The 23,585-nt window shown below is 38.7% G+C and overlaps 1 protein-coding gene across 5 annotated transcripts in view; it reads left to right on the top strand.

The window, feature by feature from the left end:
- CIB2 (calcium and integrin binding family member 2) overlaps nucleotides 1-23,585 on the top strand; it is a 54,818-nt gene that overhangs the window by 28,581 nt on the left and 2,652 nt on the right. For all 5 annotated transcript variants that reach the window (XM_054215558.1, XM_054215557.1, XM_054215552.1 and 2 more), the window contains 3 exons: nucleotides 10,057-10,168; nucleotides 17,823-17,970; nucleotides 18,068-18,263. In XM_054215558.1, the coding sequence (XP_054071533.1) occupies nucleotides 10,079-10,168; nucleotides 17,823-17,970; nucleotides 18,068-18,263 (434 nt within the window). In that variant the 5' untranslated portion in view covers nucleotides 10,057-10,078. The remainder of the gene's footprint in view (nucleotides 1-10,056; nucleotides 10,169-17,822; nucleotides 17,971-18,067; nucleotides 18,264-23,585) is intronic.

Genomic DNA, 23,585 nt, shown 5'->3' with positions numbered 1-23,585 from the left:
TTGATTTCATTAGTAGGTGTGTGTTAGAGCTTTGAAAACTTGCCCCACTTTTCTGAAGGAGAATGTGGAAATTAAACAGGTGTGTATAGGTTCAGGACACGACTTTGGTGTAGAGAAAGATGCCAGAACGCCCTGGTAGGCCATCAGTTCGTAAGTGCCTAGAACATAATATGTGCTTGGAAGCAGCCCCTGTGGAGTTGTTAAAAGCAAATCTCCTTCTTTGAGTGGCTGCTCTTGTGGCTAAGAGAAAAGAAACAGATGCAACATATCTTTATTTTGGTAAAGCCTTTTATAAATTCCTGTATGTGTTAGTCCTTTTCTACCTGTGTAAATGCACTAACCTCTTGGCTAAGGTACTATTGAATGTACTTAGAAAATTTCTGAGAATGGTAAGAAAAACTGAGGTGAAGAGGGTTGCAGGAACCATTAAGATTTAGTTTTTTCAACAGTGCTCAATCTATTAGAGAAATTATTGGATCCAAAATCAGCAAAAGGAAATTCACAATCACATACTAAGAACTGAGAAAAATTTTCAAGCACAGAATGCAATGTAACAAAAATAAATTGAGCAGGGGGTTAGTTGATCTAAGTAAAGGGAGCATAATTTTAACAAATAAACAAAACCTGTGAAACCCCCTGATGCTCTTGCAAAAAAGGGAGCTGTAGTTCTAGGATGCATTAACGTCAGCATTGTATATAAAATAGGAGAATTCCATTCCAGTCACCATTGTTGGGACCTCAGTAGGAATAGACTATCCAGTTTTGGGCATCACCATTCAAAGAAGATTTGTTGTACTGGAAAACATCCAGTAGAGAGAAACAAGAATAAGAGAAAAAATGGCACATGAAGAAAGGTTGGAAAAACACTTTATTCATAGCATGAATGTGTTTATATAACGTGCCTCTCTTGTGATTGTAAATGGGAACAAACGGCTGAGTTGTCTCTTATAAGGCAGTATTTCTCATACTCAGTTTTGTAAATCTGATTTTCTAGCAGACAAGCTTTTACTCCAGTAATAATGCTTATCTGCTAGCCAGCCCATCTGTTTCTGTTTCTCCCTGTAGACTAGTGCAGTTTGGCAAATACCCAAGCATTCAACCACAGGTGTTCCTGCATTGTCTGTCCTAGCCAAAAAGCACAAAATCTGTAAATTAAAGTTGTATGGCTTGAGACTGACTTAACCTAGCTAGACAATTGCTGGGGGAATATGGCACTAAATTACCAAGCTGGCCACCATCTGGACAGTCAACAAACCTTTGAACCGTTTTGTAGAAGAAAATTAGTAGTTCTGTTGCATTCTCTTCTCTGCCTGTTTCTTGGCATGTTTTTGACGGGTGAAGGGTGAGGTGCAGAGGAGGCCGCCTAGCCAATCCAGCTATATGCTGGGTTTTAAATCTGAAACCAGCCTGAGATTTAAGTTGGGAGATAAGCAGTGGTGTCCTCCAAGTGTCTGGAGAACCTTCCTTATAAGGGAGCAAATGCAGCAAACTGCTGGAGATGCATCTCCCTGTGGAGCAAGTTGCTATGCAGGTGGAGGCAGGGGTTAGAATACAGCTCCTGTTTTTCTAACACATCCCATCTTTCAAAAAGCTTGGGGTTCGTATGCAGAAGGGGGAAATTCCCATATTGTCAGCTTTGGAGCAAAAAAGTATCTGCCAAGAGAATAAAGTTGAGGGGAACTCTGTATGCTTGGGAATCTTCCTGAATTTCGTGCAAGAAACTACATACAGGAAGAATGTATATCCTGAAGCTGCTATTGATCTTCTTGTTAATTATTTTTCTGTTCTTGTTGGTAATAAAGTTTCTGTATCCTCTATGAATGTAAAAAAAAGGGCTTCTAGACAATTCTTGCATCTCCTGTACGATAAAGCTTTCCTTTATTATATTTTAGTCAGGTTGCGCCTGTTTTGCTAGGCTCAGGTGAAGACAAAACCATTCTCAGTGTTGATCTGTATGGAATCTGGAGTGCTGGTGTTCTGTGTCCAGTTGTGGGCTCCCCAGTACAGGAGAGATATGGAGCTACTGGAAACAGTCTGGCAAAGGGCCACTAAGATGGTTAAGGGACTGGAGAATCTGTCATATGAGGAAAGGCCAAGAGAGCTGGGATCTGGAGGGTGCGAAGAAGACGGAGCCCAGTGACAGGGCAAGGGCAGTGGGTACAAACTGAAATGCAGGAGGTTCTGTCTGAACATAAGGAAGCACTTTTTTTTTTTTAAATTTTTTTTTTCCTGTGAGGGTGACAGAGCACTGGAACTGGATGCCCAGAGGTTGTGGAGTCTCCATCATTGGAAATATTCCAAAGTCATCTGGACATGGTCCTGGGCAACCTGCTCTAGGTACCTGCCCCTGCTTGGCAGGTGGCTAGACCAGATGATCTCTGGAGGTCCCTTGGAACCTCAGTCATTCTGCAATTCTTTGAGTCACCAGCGGAAGAGGCCTGTGAGCAGTTTTTTCAGTGGTGCTTCAAGGAAGGAAAAGTACTATAAACTCCTTTTATCTATAGTTATTACACCTCATGAATTTCTGTGAACAGCAGAGTTACATGTAAAGCCTGAAGATGACTAGATCTTTTAGAACAAATTTATTAATGTAAATTATCTGCCAAAAACATTGCTCATGCAGAATTTCTTTTTAATTTTACTGCAGATGGTTTATGAGGATATTTATTTAGTATTGTCTTGAATTAATTTGTATTGCTTCATTTTGCATTGCAGAGATGAAAGAACACTTGACATGTTAACTAAAAGGCTCATCTATCCACCTTTTGTCTTCCTCTTACGCTGCCTTTTTATAAATCTGATTTCTGTGTCCAGTTATTGTATTTTATTGATATAATGAAAATAACTTCAACTGGAAAGCATAGAAGGGACAAGACATATCAGTAACAGAAATGTAACAATATTCCTTCACCTTTCAACCCTTCCTGCTTGTGTTTCTCACTATTCTTTGTTCTTTATTCTTTTGTCAAAGTGTGGCAATTTAGTGACTTGTGGTTCTGGTTTCTATCTGACATTCCTGATTGGTGCCTTCAGATGTGGCACCAAGTTTCCTGTCATTTTGGTACCAGCTTCATATAGTAGACCTCTTTCTCTAATAGACCGTTGTAAACTCTTGCAATCCTGGGAGGCAGTAATTCACTGAGGAGCTGCTGCAGCACAGAGATTTATGCCTTAGTTACCATGTGCAACATTTAACTGTCATTGCAAAAGCAGTTTGTGGATGTATGGCATAAATCTGAGACCCTGAAAGTACTTTCCTTACCAGTTGCAGACATCCCTGAGGGCCCCTCCTTCCTCGGTTTCGCAGCCCGAGATTAATGAACTTCCTTCTCTTTGAGCTATAGCAAATATTTCTCTGCATGTGGCAGACTTATGGATATAGGTCGGTCTGAACCTGTTCCCCAGCTCTCCAATCACATATTTGTCCTTTGCAATAATAGCGCTATGACAAGAGAGTATGTGCACCTCAAAAATTTGCGTTGTTAGGGGGCTACAGCCTCTGTGGCATCAGCTGTAAATCAGTTCCCATCAGTGGCTTTGCATCAGCACAATGCATTCTTTCCTGTGGTCTGTGCAATCCCATCTTGAATGCTGTTGCTTCTTTTGCTTCCAGTCAGCTATGTCTCCGGGGGCTCAGAAGGGCCGATTGCTCAGCTCTGTCTGTTTCCAGATATGGATAGCCTAGTCAGTGCTCCTCCTGGTCTCTGGAGCAGTGAATTCTTCTCTGCATATTACAAGAAGTCCTCCAGCTGTCGTGTTCAACTCTGGCATCTGGGCAAGAGCCTATAGCTCTGATTGTGGTGAATAACTGAAAGTGCAACAGCACAGCAACCGAGTGCTTCTCTGGACATGCTGCTGACATAGTTTATTCCGTTCGGTACAGTCAGTCTCTGGTCAGATCATGCCACAATTCCTATGAAGTCCTTGTGGGACGGTCCATCAGCACTTCCTGCTTTGATTCATTCTTCCAGTTAAGCCATTTTGCTATTTATTTTCTGAGAATATGTAGAGCAATCTAGAATTTACTCTTTGGGATGGTCCTGATTGTAATGTTAAAGTATTTGGATGCATTCCTGTTATTTAGGAACAAATAGGATATATATTGCTGAATAAAAATGTTTTCCCTTTGCAACATAAAACAGGTGACTGGTACTATGAAGGCAGGACCAGAGTTGGTGAGATGTTTATTAGGTTCTAAAGGCCCCTTTAACACCTCTACTTATTCCAATCAGTGAGTCATTACAAGCTTTTTTCTTTTGTTTTCAGTACTCCTTTAGTGTAGAGTTCTTATTACAAAGGCAGCCCAGCCAGCTGTAATGTGTTGTCACTACATTTAGTGGTGGTGATTTGTGTATGTCAAGCCAAGGAAGAGATTCTCTGTGTTTTAACACACCTGCTGGTGACCTTGGGTACAATCTGACTTTCCCTCAAATCTCAATGACAAATTAAAACAATCGCTGCAGGGTGTAAGCTTGGAAATCTTTTTTCCATGGCTACGCAGGTATAGCTGGAGGCTCTGCTATGAGTTTGGAGACATCCCAGTGAAGCTGTGTCCAGCAAATACCCACAAAGTGTCACCCTTGGTGCCCGCAGGTTGTTGCACCCTTGAGAAGTGGGGACAGACTCTGACTCACCTTTTTAACCATGTAAAATGCTCCCAAGTGGTAGAACGAAAGTTAGCATAAACAAAAAGTAGACTTGTGTCTTGGCTGACAAGACACAAATGTTTCTGTGACTAGGACAGGTAGCTGAAGAAGCTTTAGGTTATTTTCAGATATACTTCGTGTTGAGGGGCATGCTGAGTAAAAGGACAAAAAGCCTTTCCTCTCTAGGTCACAACTGCTTCTGATGTTCAAGTCATCTTATAGAAGCCTTCTGCTCCTGTAAGAACATGAGAAATATTAGAGCCCTTACCGCAGAGGTTTTATTTTCTATTTATGGTTAGTAATTAATGTTATTGGGAGATGTGTCAGAACAGTCAGTAAACTGTACAGTGCCAATTGGTGCAGCATTTGGGGGATGATTACTGAGTCTGACTCACAGTGTCGGTCATAGTACTTAGTCCAAGCATGGCAGTGGTATGACAAATTCAGGTAGTGATGTATTGCATTTGTTTTCTACAAAATCTGGTCATTTGAGAGACTGGCAATCCAGTGCTTAGTTTGTCATAAAAGAGTGCGTGGTGTCCCTGAAGAACTTCCCAGCATAAAGAACTTTCAGTGGGAAAAGATGTGACTGATTTTTTGTTGTTGGTTGGGTTTTTCATTTGTATGTTTTATTAAAAAGGATAATGGAGCTCATGCAACATTCTGTATGTTGGTTTTGGAACCACAGCTAGAGAAATCTTACGGGCTTTTTCATTGTGATATTAGCTATTCATGCCGTGTAATAAGGCTGTCACAAATAGAGTTGTAGGATCCTTGCAGATAAAAGCATGTGAAAGACTATTTTATTGCTGTAATTTAGTTTGCAGGAGTTGGATCACAGCCACTTCCTACAGAGTCATTTGGATGCTTTAGTGTGAAATCCACTCAGGTGGAAAGCTCTTATACCTACAGAGCTTTGAGCCATTTGGTGAATTAATGGAAGAGTTAGTGGGAGGAGAACAGGATATCAGAGCTGCCCTCAAATCTACTGTTAATTACTTGCACATTTCTGTGTCCGTCATCTGCCTTCCAGCTAATTCTAGCAGAGTCCAGCTGAGCCCCAGGCAGCGTGCTGGGAGGTTGTCTATGGACTGGTGCCTGGCAGCTCCTTTCTGCTCATCTTCGGAGATAAAAGAAAGACTTAACTTCAAATGGACGAACTGGGAACATACTATCTCAATAGATATCTGTAAAAGTAAATATTGTCTGCGTTGTGGATATTTCTGAATAAAACACAGATGTAGAAACAGCATGAGTTAACATGTCTAGGTAGGGACATATATATGTTACAGTGAAGTTGTTTGGCAGGGGGAGTTTTTTCTTGCTTTGGTTGTTTTTCCCCACGTCTCATCCCTGGGCATGCCTTTCCCTTTCTGATTCTAAAAATTGAGTTCTGTTGGCAGATGTGTTGTTCAACTCCATGCTTCTGCCATAAGTCGTTGTGGAAAGAGGAATGAGTTTCATTATAATCGGTGGCAGCAAACTAAAGGAATGTGGTTTTATTCTGTGTCCTTTGACGATGTTTTTAGCTAAAACCTAATCCCTTCAGAAGGATCCTTTGAATATTTTCTTAGAAGTGCTTTCTGAATTTAGTGTATTTACGTTCTATGTAGGTATAAATGTGCTAGGATAATTTAATTTTTCTTGAAGGAACTGGAAAAACTCAATGTCTGAAGTAGTAGGAAAAGCACAATAGAGAGAATGCATCAGTCTTGGGTAATTGTATTTACCATGGAGCAATCAGGTGGACACATTCTGTTATTTACAGTTAATGTAGGTGCCTTGTCCACCGTAAGATAGCAATGCTTTTGTTGGCTGTGTACTGGAAGACACAAATTAGTTGATACCCACGGGACCAGAAAGGCAGTTCTAAGATCTAATACAAAACCAAACTGCTCTGCTAAGTGCTTTGCAATTAACAACACAATATCTTCCAGTTGAAAAATTGGATTCTTCTTTCAGCTAGTGGAGAGTTTGGATTAATTTTAGTATAAATAGGTTGTGTTAGTTTCTGTGGACAAGATGGTTGATTCTGTCAGCCAGAAATGATGGGTTTACTTTTCACTGATATTGCATGTTATAAAGAGACTAAACCTTTGTCCTGAGAAAAGGAGTATCAGTAAGCAGCTGGTAAGAGTTGTGGCTGTGCCCTCTCTTTGATCTCTCGCCCTCTAAGCCTCCATCATTGAAATAAAATTGTTGTTTCACAGCAAATGGCATCAGGGACACCACATTGCAACCTGTCATGTGCCTTACAAGGGTATTTCTCGTGTTAGAATAACATTGCTTTCTCTGTAGGTATCATTTCAAAATTTGTTATTTAATTTGGTGAGCATCATAAGAAGCTTTAGAATTTCTACCAAGATAGCACAGAGTACCAGATCACTGTGTGTCACAGTGGTGACAATGAAGGGCTTCTTTATGTACCTGTAACAAGTACTTTTTATTTGTCACCTGAGTATTCAGTCTCTGTTGTAGCACTGTATTATTCCCAGTACGAAAGTAACTTCACATTCACACTGTTGTGTCTGCTTTTTTTGTTACCATGAATGGGTGTTTATTTATTCTTGTGATATGATTGTATTTTGGTAATAGATACTTACCCACAACATTTTTAGGATTCTGTGGTATTCTACTGTTCCCAGTAGAAATAGACACAGCTTTTTGGGGTGCTTGGGTTTTTTTGGTGTTTTGTTGTTGGTTTTTTTTGTATTTTTTTACAACCAAGAGGCTTGTTCAGAGTTTTTTATTGAAAGCTAAGAGAAATTCCATACCTTGCATTTCAGATAAATATAACAAGCTTAGTAAACTATGAAACACAAATCACTTTTTGTTCCAATCCCTTCTGTGTTTTCTGAAAGACATTATGGAGAACTCCTTTAAGATGCCCAACGCAGTGTCTGCATTCATGGTCCTGTTGGAGGGGACAGAAAAGTCTTAATACTAGAGAAAATAGAGAATAAAATCTTGGCAGTGAAAATGAGCAGGCATTGCCAGCTAGTGTGTTTTGAAATGTTGCCTGCAATGGTCAAGCCATTCCAGTGATGAGTACTTTATTTTCGTGAAGACTAGAGCATTATTTCAGTAGTCTAGCTTTAAAAAACATAAAAATCCTTTGATGGATATTTGATTTGAAAGGTTTGCTTTCCTTTAAGTGCTGTTAAGCTGTTTTTCCTGTTGTATTTAGGGACATCTTTGTAGCTGCTGTTTACAACAGAGAAATCAGTTGCTGGAGTGGGAAATGGCTATTGCATCTTGAATTACATGGTATTTATGAAATGACAGGGTGAACTGTGGTAAGAAGCTGAAATATGCTTAGATCAGTGGATATTTAATTTCCTGTATGGCACAATATGTTGCTGCACAGTGTAAACACATTAATTTCCTAAGATCCAGACAAAACAAGTTTCTGTGTTCCATTTCATGTGTTCTTTGTGACATATCATAATCATGCCCAAAGAGGTACTGAGAAAAAAGATGCCTGTACCTTATTTTCTCCTAGTTTTTGAAATCCATTACCTGCATTAATCTGAAATAGCTCAGATGCTTGTGGAACTGACTGAGGGGTTGCTGCAGCTAAAGCTGGAAAGATGAAGGGGTTGGCGAAGCATTAATTCCAGTTTTACTGGTTTGTTTCTGTTCTGCTGTTTAAAAAAATACTAATTTCTATTTGTAATTGTTAGTATACCTAGTGAGCAGGCAGGATTTTTTTGTTAAAATGAAAATAAATCACAGTATAATAAATATAGCTTTTCAATAAATAGTACATGTGACCTAATGAGAGGCCAAAATACCTTGTGTTAGTACAGAAGACATGGCAAAATGACCACTTTCTGCCCTAAGCAGTTTATGAATTAGGTCTAAGCAAAATTTTCACATATGATAAAAATTGCATTTTATAGTACATTTTCTGAGTTTTCTGTGAGCAACAACTACCTGATCTTCCTTCCTATTCTTTTTACACGTGGTATTTCATAGAGAACTGGCAGTTCACACATTCATATTAAATATATTGATCTCTGACTAACGTTTGAGCACTAGGATACAAGTGTTTCCTCTTCAGCCTTTTTGTGCTGTTATTTGACAGTCTTGGATTCTAGATACTTGTCTGCTACCATGAAATATCACTAGAATCAGTAAAATCAGAAAATCAGTAGAATTAATCTCTCTAATATATGAATTGCTTCTAGACAGGTAGTATTTTACTTGCCAGGCAATCTCTGTCTGTTACTTGAGAGCTCAACATTTGAGATCCACTGGTGAGTTTGAATTGGATACCCATTTTACTTGAAATGCTTCTATTCCTAGTTCGAGTGAGCATCCCAGTGAGAATAAATGTGCTAAGATAGTTTTAAAACTTGCATCCTGCTTAATTTGATGTTTTCTTTACACATGGCTGGTTTTGCTTGGCTTTTGGGCTATGTTTTTGAACTCATTCATTGGAATATTTGGAGACAGCAAATAAAGGGTGGGATTAACACTTGTTAAATTAATTCAAGTAACAATTGGAAGTAACATTGTAGAAACTCTTGTGCGGTCTTTTCCCAGGTTGTGTGTGAGACGACTGAGAAAGTTTTTATAATTTACTGGTATTCAGCTTCTAAACCTTTAGAAACAGCAATGTGTTTCATGGCCTTTGACTCTTCTTTCCCATCTCCTTTACTAAAACTGTAACATAATGCTGTTAGCACAATAAGCAAGCCTTTAGAGAGTGAAACTAGGTTTATGAATGTTTGACTTGCATCTCTCAGGAAAAACACTTGTTTATTGCTTTTAAAATATACTGGTTTGATGACTAAGCTGAGCCAAGAATGAAACAAAACTATGTGAAATGGAATGAAGTGGAAATGGTCTGTGTGCTGGTATCAGCCAGTGCTAGAATTGTATAAAATTAAATCTGCTGTGTTACAGAGGCACAGGTAGGAAAAGGGCTTTTTGAATTCAGAAGTTCTCCCAAGGATACTCTTGTCTGTAGCATCATAGTTGCATATTGTTTGGCTTCTAAATTCTTTGAGCTGTTAAACAACAACTTTTTCTTGCGTAGTGCAGATCAACCAATAATCTGTGCTGAGATGTGATCCCTGGGTTATACTCACAGTGTTAGTACATTGGTCCAGGCCCACTTCTTCTGTGCATGTACCTATAGAGTGCTTAAATACTATATACAGGTAGTGTGAAACACTACTTAGTTACACACCTCAGGTTACTCGTGGCTGTTAGTAGCAGTTATGCTGGATACTGCATCAAAGCCCTCTTTTTTTTTTTCAAAAAGATGGGAATTTGGTGGGCTCAGACTTGTACGCTAAAAATAATAATTACAGCTGCAAAACAAATTTGTGTCTGATTACTGTATGAATGGAATTGGTTATTTAAAATTGGTTATTGGCTGTTTTTTTCTGCTTGTTTACAGGTTGCATGGCCGATACCATGAAATGGCACCAAACGTTGTGCCCATGGACTATACAAAGGACCCAGATGTTAAACTACCTATGCAGCTTATAATAAACATGCCTGAGCTAAAGGTATCGCTTCTGACTGCTTACAAACTGTATCTTCTGAAGTTATGTAGCTCATCTGCCAGAGGTTTTGCCAAGTGAGTTTGATATCCTGAAGCAATGTGGCATGCTGAGGTCTTCCCCTTCCTGTTACTGTTCAATGGCAAAAACAGCTCCAGAAACTGGAAAATATTTAGGTAGATGATGTCTTTTTTGCTGGCTCAGTTATGTGACTGAAGAGTTTAACCGCCAGATGGCTGATAGTTGCTTTGTGAAAAATCAAGGCTAAGTGCAGAAAAGGAAGTGAGAAATGATAATCATCCACATTCTTTTCGGCTTCAATGATACAGGATTGACCACTTAAGGAGCAGCTCATTCTATGAAAATCTTAGGGATGGGAGACAGCTATATTTACAAGACAGCCTGGTACTTAAGCTGAGATATAAACCAGAAATTTTATATTGGGCCATGATTAGATTTTGAGATACAGGAACACATCCTGCTACCTTAGCAAACTTAGGTGGTAATGATAATAGACTTCCTAATAGACTTACGTAAGTAAAGTGGATGATAATCTATCTTCTTGCACCACATCAAGTCTGTGAGGCTTTCTGACTCTGCTTTAGAAGATGTCTCCCGGGTAATGGAACTTGATTTTATGAAATTAGCAGTGTAAAATTGAATGTAAAATTTTATAATAATTCTCTCCAAAGTTTCATAAGACTGTGGAAGAACCTTAGAAATATTGCTGTCAAACCACTCATTTTATTTCAGGAATTCTAGTAGTTCATAGATAAAGTGCTTTCAGTAGTTAGTGAGCTTGTTTCCAGTCAAATATCAGTTAGAGGGAGCTAGGTTTTCCTCCATAACTCTTTCAAAACATTGACACTAGAAGATATTAAAATACTACCTAGGATCTCAGTTGTAAACTGGGGTCAGTCTTGGTTATGGAGCCTTTTGCGATCTCCTGTGCAGATGGTGGGGAGGGGAGGAGAGTCTTTCCCCTGGAGTTCATTTTCCAAGCAATTTAGGTGGTAACTCCAGCTCATACACTAACAAAAAAATATCTTTAACCTTTGCAACTTGACCAGACAGCTAAATAAATCGTTATGGTGTTTTCTTTCTTCAGTAAATTTTCATCAAGGTGAAGACAAAACCAGCATTTAAATCTTAAAATAGAAATAAATGAACTAAATTTCTATTGAATTTTAATAAAATTAGTGATAATTTCAACGTACCTGGCTTTTTTCATATACACATTACATTTCTAGTTACTGGCAATGTTGAGCTCAATACCACTGCAGATTCTGACAAATGGACACAATCAATAATGCACTTTTCTCAATTAGATTCTGCTATTGTAAAGAAAGATCTTTACCTCCCGCATTAATGTTTTGAGCCAGGATTTTTGTGTTTCAAAGGAAAAAAAATGCTCATGGTCACTCACTGTAATTGGTACTGAATTATTCACTAACTTGTGATTCCTAAAAGTTGAAAGTGAGGACAAGAAATAAATAAATAAAGAAGGGGCAGATACTTTAAGTTGATTAGGTCTACCATTACACCAAAGTTAACAGAGCTAGTTTGCTCCGTCTGTTTCATTGCGTCTCTGCTCTCTAATTTTGACAATCTTGGTTACACAGGCAGCAGTCTAATAAATTAACTTTAGGGTGTATGGGCACCTGTGAGATTGCAGCGATTAATTGTAGCAATGACATGGGCTGTTCGATATGAGACCATGTAGAAAGCGAAAGTGATTTTGTTTCAAAACAAAACTGATTTCACTCACATTATCCCTGTCGTCTCCAGAGCGCTAGATGTGGGAATGTAACCTGGTGGCTGAGATCATGTGTGATGTGTAGAAGTGCGTGGGAGGCCACCTTTGTGACACATACGTCCCTAATTGTCAGAATCTTCAAATTGGTGCATGGCCTGTCTCTGGTTATTGTAGCGTAGTGCAATCCTTCTGTCAGGAGTTGGTCATAAAAGGACTTCCTGGAGGGGAACGATTTTTGTTTCATTCACTTTACAGTCTGTTGCTTTCTTTTTTTGGCCCACGCAGTAACTTCATTGATCCTCGCAGGCCTTGACATTAGCTGCAGTGGCGAGTAAGGTAGTTCATAAATCTGCACACTGCTGAAACAGAATGACCAGCAGGCACACGGATCAGTCAGGAGAAAGAAAGGACACGCAGGGAACAGTGAATCCATCACACCTTTCAGAACCAGTGTTAGCACCCTATTTTTTGGTAAGTTTAAACATGTGAATGCATGCGAGTTGCTTCAAAATAAAATGAAGACACTTCCTACAATTTTAAGCAGATGGAATTTTAGAATTAATTTCCATGAGTCCTTAGTTTCAAAGTTTCCCCGTGTAATGGGCAATGACACCCGCAAGCAGGCTGAAACTCTTCCCAAGCCTCCAGCCGTGCTCTGGCCAATCTTCGCCTGCAGCTCATCCCACCTTCCTTGTCTCTGCATTCTGTTAGTTTTTTCTAGTTATGAGGGAATGTTTTACCCCTTTCAGGCCACTCTTCTTGCTTCTCCGAAACCCCTTTTTAACTGTGTGTCTCAATGAACTGTATGCCCTCCAAGTGGAGTAAGTGAGGGCCATTTTCTCTGCATTGAACCCCAAATCCGTACCTGCCTGATGGTCTTTACCAGTGTTGCCAGCGGTTTCCTACTATAGTTAGTGAATCAGTTTTTGTTAAAAGGCCTTATATTCCCATGATATACTGTTGTGTTCTGTAATATTTAATCAACTCCATATGCAACCAGAATCTTTGGTTATCTGGCTGTTGTGACCAACACAGCCTTCAGTAAAGAGGTGAGCCCGTTGCTGAACTGACTGACATTTCTGCTTTCTGACAGAATGACACCATCATTTTCTTAAAACGTAAACATATCAGCTTAGCTGTATCTTAGCCTTGGTTTGTGCAGGGTTTTATTAATCAGTACCCTGTAGGCACTACAGAGAACATTGATTACATGAACATGATCATCTACACATGAAAAAAAAGTTATTGATTTTGAGGAAGAAGAAAAGGGAAAAAAAAACCCAACAAAGTTATGTGCTTTTATCTGCTCCAGGAACAATTTGCTGTTGCACTTATTATGCTTCCCTTCCAAAGCACCAGCCTCTCCTGTGGAGATCTGGTAATGAACAACTTAGCCATTTTTATATTAATGTTTGTCTGATAAAAGTTCGTTTCTACTTTTTTAGGATTAACTCCTGAAATTTGAGAAAGGCTTGCTTCTGATCAGTTCTGAACAAGTCCTGATTAAATCATCCAAAGGGATTCTGGCTTTTAGTAGTCTGCAAAGCAGACTGCTTTGTGCATTTAAATACCTTCCCTAATGTCAGTGACTTATGTCCAAATATGAAAGAGAAAACTATCATCAAGCTTCTGTGTATATAAAACTGAGGAGCATTTTGTAATGACTGTCCATCCTCTCCAGCTTAGTTAGCTTGACCTATTTTACAGCTTTACTTGCAGCCTCTTATTTCCAAAATGCCATTAGCTTGTGAGAATAGGATACAGTGCTTTAAATTAATTCATCAAGCTGCAAAACAGACAGGGCAAAAGGACAACGCAGTGCTTTCCTAGAGCCTGTGATGGAAAGTCGAGGACGGGAAAATAACAAGTGACTTGGTAAGATTTAGCTGCAATCTCAGGAATAAACCCTATAATATTTTCTTAGAAAAGTAATGGTTGTGTTTTACTGTATGGTGTTCTAGGTCTGTGTGTTGGAATAGATGCCACATGACATTCAAAAATGAGTAGAAACACAATTATCTGAGTAGCAAAAGTGATCGTTAAAAAAGATGGATGGCACATTTAGGTGGATTATCTCAAGACACTACAGCAGCATCAATCTGCAAAGCAGCAGAGTTTTAGCTGTAACAGTTCTTTATTGTTTCTGTCTCCCCTCTCATTTTTGTTGTGAGAGGACAGAAAAAGCTTTTTAACAAGACAAGTGTAAGTCTCTAGTTTTAAAAGGATTCTTCTCTAAACAATTAGTGCTTAGGGGAAAACAATCTAGGAAGGAACAGTATCATTTTCCCCTTTACTCCCTTCCCCCATGGCTTTTCCTTTAAATATGATGGAGTCCTAATCTGTGCTCTTTAGAGTAGAGGTAATGAAATTACAGAAAGGATGTGAAAAGTATCTGCGAAGGTAAGCTAATACTTTCCATTGTGTAAACCAGAGATATACTGCCTGAAGACACATAATATGAGAAAGTTAAAGGAAGGAAATCAATATGAGGAAAGATTTTATTTTTCATTTAGGTTTTAGAGTTCCATTTGGCAAAGAGTTACTTAAGAAGTATGCTTCGGTCCATTTAATTCATTGTTAATTCATCTGTGTTTTCAAGAGCTCTGATATGCCAAATAGATAATTCATTTTATGCAACTGCAATATACTTAGTCAGTCACAGAGATCACGCCTAGCATTTCTAATGCAGAAGGTCCCGGGTTTGATATTCACTGCTGATAGGGATATTTGCATCTGTGTACTCCCTCTTTGTTACCCAATGCTGCCTCTAAGATGTCAGTTTACAACTGTTACCATGACACTTAGTTCTGATGAGGTTTGTTGCAAAGAAAGGAATATCGTATTTTAGAAATAAATAAGTTAATTTTTCTAATAAGTTTTCTCGTCTGCTCTGATATTTAGCATTCTCTAATATTAAACGTTTAACAGATACACTAATTTTGTTATGTGCTTTTTAGGAAGAAAGTGTGCCTTTTTCATATATTTCAGCCCAACTGAACGTTACTTTGGCTTATTAACAAACCGAGAATTTGAAATAATAGAATCAATTGTTTTCCACTGAGTGTCTGTACATATGTTCGTGCCACAAACAGGCACATTTCCAAGCACTCAGGTCAGATACTTTAGCCTTAGCAGTACCCACAGATGCACATCTGCTATACCTCCTCTACACACCGTGCACACGATGCAAGTGATCATTACGTATCCTTTTACAATTACTTTCTCTCAGCCATCTGGCTAATTCTGTGGTGTTGTTTTTCGTTCTGAGACTCTTGAGAGATGTGACCCTGCTGCTTTTTTGAGCCTGTTGTCTTTTTATTTTCAAGAATCCCTCTTTTCTACTCTATTTATTTTTTATTTGGCCTGGTTTCGTCTTTTTCTGAACAGTGAGCTTAGCCTTACATATTCAGTTTAGAGCACAGTGAGCCCATTAATCTCCCACCCTTTGAAATCTGTAGGGGTGCTGCCTATTGTGGAATTACTTCAATCATCAAACCCTGCAGGAGAATTTGAATTTAGTATTGACTACCTTAATGGGCTGTTATTTGAGCCTATGGCTCTGTGGTCCCTCTTTCACCTATCCGTGGCCGTGGTCATTATCTCAGCCAGAAAGACTGGAGACATCTTGGCATTTAGTGGTGCTAAAATCTCTGGTCAAGGTTACTTCTCGAATTTTGAATCTTGATTGTCTCAGGGAAATATGCTTCCAGTGTCTCAGATCTCACCCATCCTCAGAAGATTGACGCGCATGCTTATATGGTTTGTCATTACATGGATATTTGCCTTTTGGCACACTCCAACTAATTTCTCCTATGGAAGAAGTCCTGGAGAACACACTGCAAGACCCAAAGACATCTCATTAGATGGTTAATGTATCCTGAGTGCTTTGTTATCATTAAATAGAAACCTCCTGATAGTCAGGTATGCTCTCTGAGGATGTGAATGGCCAGTATAGCTTCTGTGAAGAAGTATCTTAAAGTTCCAGCTGGCATGGCCACTGAAATCTGTTCTTAAATTTCCCAGGTGACATGACTTGCCAAATGTATGTAGGTGTGGTATAGATCAGTTCACGCCTTGAAATGTCCCTGTTCACAGTCACACCTCACATTCCTCTTAGAGGAATGAAGCTTTTGTATATTATGCTTGTCTTTTAACAAGAATCCTTAAAACTTTTCCATTATTTTAAATGTATCTTAATTGTTATCTCTGTGTGGGTGACAAATTTCATTATGCTTCCAAGTTCCCCCTGTGATTTCAGTTGAACACCTTTATCTTCAGCTCTTGTTGTAAGCTGCTGCACACCATTTAACACTTGTTGAATTTCACTTCAAAGGCAGCTGCGTATTAGTGGTACATAGCCCAATTCCTGTAAGGTACTTTATGTTCCTTTAAGATGAAGAATACTACATAAATATAAAATATCAATCTGTTCATGTAACTCTGCTTTGTACATGCTGCTTGTATTTTTTTAGTCTCCACAGGCATGCAGAAAATGTGTTCTATAGATACATATATTCTGGGTGAATTATCAAAAAAGAATTAAACTGAAAAATAACATTTTCTTGTAATTTACCTCTCAAATATAGCTGTTTTATGAAACTTCATTTAAAATAATTGGATGGTTTATGAATACCTGTTAGCTAATTGAACTTGCAGAAAAAAAGAAATTAAATGTATATATGTTTAAGCTCTGAGCTTTCATAATACTCCTTCTTTTAAAGCCAAATAAAACGCTGCACGCATATTAACAATAATGAACATGATATGCCACCACCAAAGCTGTTTACATTTATAGGAGATCAACATGTTAATCAGTGTCTTGGCTTCAGATAAGATCTGTAGAGCAGCTTTGATGAGATGCTGCTCACAGCCCAAATGATGTTTGTGCGTTTTATTCGTATTCAATTGAATTGATTTTCCTGGTTTTATAGACATAGCTACAAATTCACCTTGAGTTTTTACATAGCTGTGAGAAAGATGTTGTTTTGTTACTATAAAAACATTTGTTTTGGACTTCAGAGTACTAAAGCAGCTTTTCTTATGCTTGCTTGTGTGTTTGTGGTTTTAGAATACTGTCTTATTTGGAGTAGCTTTGTCACGAGCTGGGTTGGTAGGCTGCTGGAAACAGATCTTAGAATCATCTCCTGTGGAGACGAAATTTCATTTAAGACTCTGGAGTTTCTAGCCAGTTCAACCACAGGTTGGACACTGACATCTATCACAGTGAAAATGAAAGACTTTTCTATTGCATCCTTAGTGAACAGACATAGTTTGGTTGATGGCTGATTGATGGTTCCACATCAATCAGGTGTGGAATGCAGATATTTACTTTTTAAGGTGGTTTCATAAATAATATTTGTTCTTCCAGCCTTCAGTCAGGTGCCACCAGAAGGCATAAAGTCCCTAGTTGTTTCATTGGCTTTCCAGGCTGGTCTCTGTGTTCCCTTCCCCTCCTGCCATCCCCTGTTCCTATGTACTAGCTTCTTAACGTAGGAGCCATAACCCTCCTCACCCTGTCAGTCTGACACCCTGTCAGCAACCTCTTACGGGCAAAACTCACACTCTTAGTACCTTTACCGTAACATTTATAAAGCACGTGTTCCACAGAGGAGAAACAAAATGAGCACCAGTTTAGAGAGAGTGAATAGCAATGGAGCTGAGAAAATCTGGGTGAGAAGCAGTACTATGCAGCAGCGTGTTCTGCTGACACTTTCTGCTGAAGCATGCAAAGGTAAATTTTTAGAAGTGTTTTGGAAGAGCCAACCGTGGAATTAAATTCTGATAATTATTAACAGGGCGTCTGCAGGTTTTTTGATCTTCCAAATATTAAATATATCTATCTATCTATCTATCTATCTATCTATCTATCTATCTATCTATCTATCTATCTATCGTTTTTCACAGGAGAATCCCTTCAGGGAAAGGATTGTGGAATCTTTCTCAGAAGATGGAGAGGGGAGCCTCAGCTTCAATGACTTTGTGGATATGTTCTCTGTGCTCAGTGAAATGGCTCCCAGAGAGCTTAAAGCAATCTATGCCTTTAAGATCTATGGTACTGTATTGGGATGCTTCTCTACCCCTTTTTTTGTTTGGAGTAAATAGCTATGAGAGTTGATGGTGATCTTATCTTTGGTTCTTTTATTGTTTAGATTTTAACACAGATAACTTCATTTGTAAATCAGACTTGGAAAAAACCCTCAATAAGCTGACCCGAGAAGAGCTAACAGCAGAAGAAATCACTCTGGTTTGCGAGAAAGTGATAGAAGAAGCTGACATGGATGGCGATGGGAAACTAGGATTTGCAGATTTTGAAAATATGATTTCCAAAGCACCAGACTTTCTCAGGTATTGTTTTAAGAAAAAGATAGTTTCATGCATATTTTCAGGTATATTTTAAGGCTGTCACCGTGTAGTGTAACACAGGAAATGTCAGACATAAGTACTTTACCAGAGAGCTGGCTAGAGAATGACTTCTTGCCCTAACTCAGTTTACTTTTCTAGGGCATATTCCAGGTCTCTCTTAACTTGAAGAGTAAGAGCTCAAGGATTTTTAATTATCCTTTTTTTTTTTTTTTTCCAGTTTGTTTGTGTGGTTTCTTGAGGAAAATATTTTGATCTATTATAAGCTCAAATTCATATTGTTCTCAAGCCTTATAGCAAGGATCCAACCTCTCTGAATAGGGATGTGTGTAAATATTGTGTACTTGTTACAAATATACTGCACAATTTCAATTTTTTTTTCTGCAGTTAATGTGCAAAGACTCATTCACCTATGTAGATTTTCTGATGTCTGGAAAGGTGCGGAATTATTTTGCATCTTTCTATGAGGTGGAGCACTTACAGACTCTTTGTTACACAGCTGCCTGTTTGCAGGAAATTGGCAGAAACTTAATCATCATTCAGTCACATGCTGTTGAATTGCCAAAGGATTCAGAAGTTACGGGAGGGGATTAACAAAGCTCATAGTCAGACTGATTGAATAAACTGTATTTTCATAGGAAATAAGGATGAACATTAGGATAGAATTAAGATGGATCAAAATTTGGACTGATAATGCTAATGGTGTTTAAGAACTTAGGCGTCCTACAGAACACAGAACAGGTTATTTCTTTCATAAATGGAATTTCTAAGGAAAGACGTTATAACAAAATGATTCTACCATAAAGCGTGAGGACATGATTCCTATGAACCCTGAGAAACATCAGCATCTCGAGAGGATGTGCTACAAAGTCAGTGTGGGTGTCTTTTATACATTAGAGACGTATCAGGCATTCCTTGACTAATCAAGTGTATCAGCAGAAACTCTTTTAGAACGTGATACGTATCATCATTATAGTGAGGCTCAGCTGAGTAGGTATTCTAATATTTTATTTACATATATTTCCAGCTAAGAAAATGTTTTCTTTACGCTATTATCCATATAGAAGCTGCTGGGGTCAGGTAGAGTTTCCCTTAATCAATGAAAAGACTGTACTGTACCTACAGATCTGGTAGAGAGCAGAGATCAAATGTGAAGAATTGAAGGCAGATCTGAAGACTCAGCAGACGCTGTAGTTTCAGGAGTTTCCTGTGCCATGACTGACTTTACTGCTGCGTTGTAGAGGCTTGCAAACTGCTGACTGGGAATTCCAAGCTGAGGATGCTGTGCAATCCAGTCATTTCCTGAGAAAGTAGCAGAGGGGAACATTTGTCACTGTAGCTATTGGAATGACTGCCATAATTATTTTTCTTTTCCAATTTTGTGATGTTTTGGGAAGCTGAGGAAATGAGGGGAAGGACCTGAGTGCTGGGTACTCAACAGAAGGATGAGTAAAAAGAGGGATGAAGTGAAAAGTACAGAGCTTGTTATAGATTAGGTAAAGAGCAAATAGGGAGGGATCACTGAAAACTTTGATAATCTCAAAGGACCAGGCTACCAAATATTGGAAGGCTGATCATCCAGTTGCTTAGTTTAAACACACATACTTTGATCCATGTCTGTGACATGGTGAACGCGTGTTGTCAAGATGTCCCCTTGATATTCAAGGCAGCAATGTGTATGTTTTAGGCAGATTTTTTCCATCCCTGGCTTCAAGGGAAATGGTAACTTCCCTCTCCTTTTGGGTCCAGGAGATTAGCTGGGTCATTATATTGCAAATGAGGGTGTTAATGGAAAACGTCTCAGAGCCGAGAAGACATTGTGTATTTTCTCTGATTTGGTTTCTGTTTCAGCCAGAGTTAGCAGCTGCAGGAAAAGAAAGTGACAAGGTCATGAGACTGGTTTTATCCAAACCAATCTGTATGGAAGACTTGATGCCTCTCCCTTATTGCCCTTTACTGTTCCTTTTGCCTGTAAAGGTGTTTTATTTTTTGACGACATTCTTAGTCATATTTTTGCTGTATGCAGTGCATCATAGACTGACATATTTGTTGTTATTGAAATTCCTGTTCTGAGCCACTGACTGTCATTTTTTAAATACTGTGCGACTGTTGCTTTCTAAAGGGAGACAGTGATTTGACTTTTGGAATGGGATCCATTGAATTTTAGTGCCACCACAGGAACACCAAGGCCTGACTGGGGACTGAAACTAAACCAGTGCTCTCCGAGAGTACCCCATGCATGCTAGTGTGTGACAGAACGTGTGACATGGGGCAAGAGCGCAATTCCTGTAGCTGATCTCTCACCACATAAAACCCAGTTCCTATTCATTGAGTTCAATTATACCATAACAGCTTTGGACACATTACCTACTCATTTAATGAAACAATGCTTTCTTTTATCTTTCTGAATTTATCTCCCTCTCGATTCATGGCTTCTCATTTTCCTCTTTTCTGTGTCTCAGCTGTAATGGTCCTTCTAAGTGATAACCATAGATTGTGTGCAGCCAAACTGAAGACAGGGTTGTGCAGTTTCTCCATGTAATATAATACAGGACATGCAAAGCACAGAAAGTGTCTTAATAGTGGATCAACAACCCTGTATGGCAGTGGTAAACCTATGCCTGAACTATCTTCTTAATATTGTAAAAAAATATGAAAACGTGTTTTCATCTAAACAAAATTGTCCCTTTTGAAATCCTCAGCAGATGCATGGAAGAAATACCAACCCATCAATGCCCAGAGACAGTCATAATTTAATTTGGTTTTGCATATCTCTGCTTTTTGTGCCCAATTGAATGCATTTCAGACTTTAAATTCAAGGAATTCCTATTGATTTATGCTTTCAGCTGCTTAGCAGCTATGAAAATCAAACACATGGGAAACAAAGCAATAGCCACTTTTGAAAATGATTGCCAGCGAGCACTTGGACATGCTGGATAACTGCAGCTATCAGAGACTTTGCTGTAAAGCTTTGGGCAATCAGCATTTCTGAATAGCTGATCCTAGAATACCATACCGGCACTTGGTATGCGATCCTTTTGAAAACGTTCACTCACTTACCAGACTCCAGATGATGTTTATTTGTAGTAAAGGATTTCTTATTCTGTTCTTTGCCTTTTCTCCCCACCAAAAGCCACTCCTTCACATCGTAGGAGTAGGAAATCTAGGATGCAAGGCAGTTAGGTTTTATCCCTGGCTCTGACGCTGCTTCAGCAGGTGATCTCTGCCAAACCATAGAACATTTTTGTTCTCTCTGCTCTGTTGCATGGGACCAGTGCTTACCTGACTTCTGACAAACATTGAGAACTATTATAATGGGAACTATCCAACTGTAAAATCTCATCATCATTAAAATGAAGTATGAAATTACTGAGGGGGAATACCTTCTTTACCCTGTTTGTAGAAAACCTTGGAAGGCCAGATTCCTGTAACAATGTACACTCTGTTTTTGAAGCACTTTTTTCACACAGCTCAATTTGTTGGGTTTTTTTAAGCTGTCATATTATTGTGCATACTTAATACGTACAGCAGGCATTAATTTTGGCACCATGATCCAGGCTTATGACCTGATATGAGCTAAAATTCATCCACCGTACATTGACTGATTTTCCTTTTCTCATCACTCGTTTCTCAAACCTTTACTTAATGACCCTGTGTAGGTTTAATCTCCTACAGACGGCCTTTGCAAGCTTTGTACTGCTGTCACGCAAATGAAGATGCAGTAAAGTCTGTTGCTTGATTTGCACTGCTGTGGTTGAGGAATTTTTTTAAGACTAGAGGAAAACACTGTTAATCTTTGGCCAAGGAAGAAGATATGTGGATATTTGGCTGTTATCCCGGAAGCTTGAGTAAGCTGTAAATGATAATGACAGTTGCTAGTTCAGAAAATTTGATCCCAGTAGGTTTATTTCACTCAAAATTGCTATCATTAAGAAGCTGCTTGTAGTTTAATAGAAGTATTAGCACTCTGAACTGGCACTAGCTAAGTGTTCTGTTCTACAAGACTGGTTGCGTTTTCCACAGGAAATTGTTTTATAAATCATCCTGGAAGTTTAAGCTTATTTGAATGCCTGAGGGTGAAACACACTATAACAATTTGAAATGGAGTTTGAGAAGAATATGGCATTAGTACCACCTGGGAGCTGCCAGAACTAGACAGAGAAACAACAGACTAAACAAAAAGATGTCATTGGAAATGCAGTATTTCTGAAACCTTTGTGGGCCTTTACCCATATAATAGTTGACGTCCTGACTCCAGTCCTACCTAAAGCTGAAGTTGACAGAAGCTCTCTTATAGGAAATGTACATCTCATAAGACTTGTCCCGCCATGCAGATTATCTAGTTTTTAAGGACTAAAATTAGAGCTAGTGACAAGTTGGCAGGAGATGCTTAGCAAGAAAACAGTAGAAGGGAATAATTTTTGTTAGTATTTTTCACAGAATATTTCATCTGCTTCTTAGTAAAAAGCTTAGTCTCCAAAGACTAAAATGTCACTCTGATAGAAATACAAAAAAATTCCAATAAACAGATTTCCAGTGAAGTGGATTTGGATGGATTGTTTTAAGGAGTCACGCCTAAAATGTTTTCACGTACAATGTGATGGATGTTCTAGTTCCTAGAGATTGCCTATGTGGGACTTAAATTTTCAAGAGCTTGGATTAATATGGGGCTCTAGACATTTCTTGAGTTGTGAACAAGGTGTTTATAATTCTTTTTTTCTAAAAACATGGTGCCGGTAAGCTCTTTGCGTCACTGTACACTTGCTTTCGCAATACTTAGGCTAGTATGCCAGACTTCTATACATCATATCTTTCAGTGTCACTCAGATTGACTAAATTCCTAGATATAAAGTTCCTAGGGACCACTGTGGACATAAAATTTTATCTCCTCCAAATGCATACCACAGAGCATCCTTTGCTGAATTCCTGATTCAAATCAAATAGCTGCAATTAAGTTAGAGCATTGTTTTTGTAAAACAAAAATGAAAAACCTGTACATCCAGAACTCTTCAGCCTTTCAAATACTCCAAATCTTTAAAGTTTTGTTTTGGTGTAGGCATCAAAATTAAGAGTATTTACATACACAAATACATAAAATTCTCTCCTGCTTTCAGTCAAGAAAGAACGAAACATATGGTTTATTCTGTCATGACATTGAACAGAGATTACTACCTAGTGAAAGTGAGCTTTCAGCACACCCTCTCTAAATTATCTTTTACTGTCCTGCCAAGATGCTCGGGAGTTTTTCTTAAAACTGATAGCAGCAGTAAGGCACGCTGCTTGGCTGTATCACAGTACAAATAGAAA

Source organism: Rissa tridactyla, chromosome 9, assembly GCF_028500815.1.
Source record: "Rissa tridactyla isolate bRisTri1 chromosome 9, bRisTri1.patW.cur.20221130, whole genome shotgun sequence".
Taxonomy (NCBI): Eukaryota; Metazoa; Chordata; class Aves; order Charadriiformes; family Laridae; genus Rissa; species Rissa tridactyla.
Note: the sequence above shows the minus strand (reverse complement) of the source record. Positions and strands in the feature narration are given on the sequence as shown.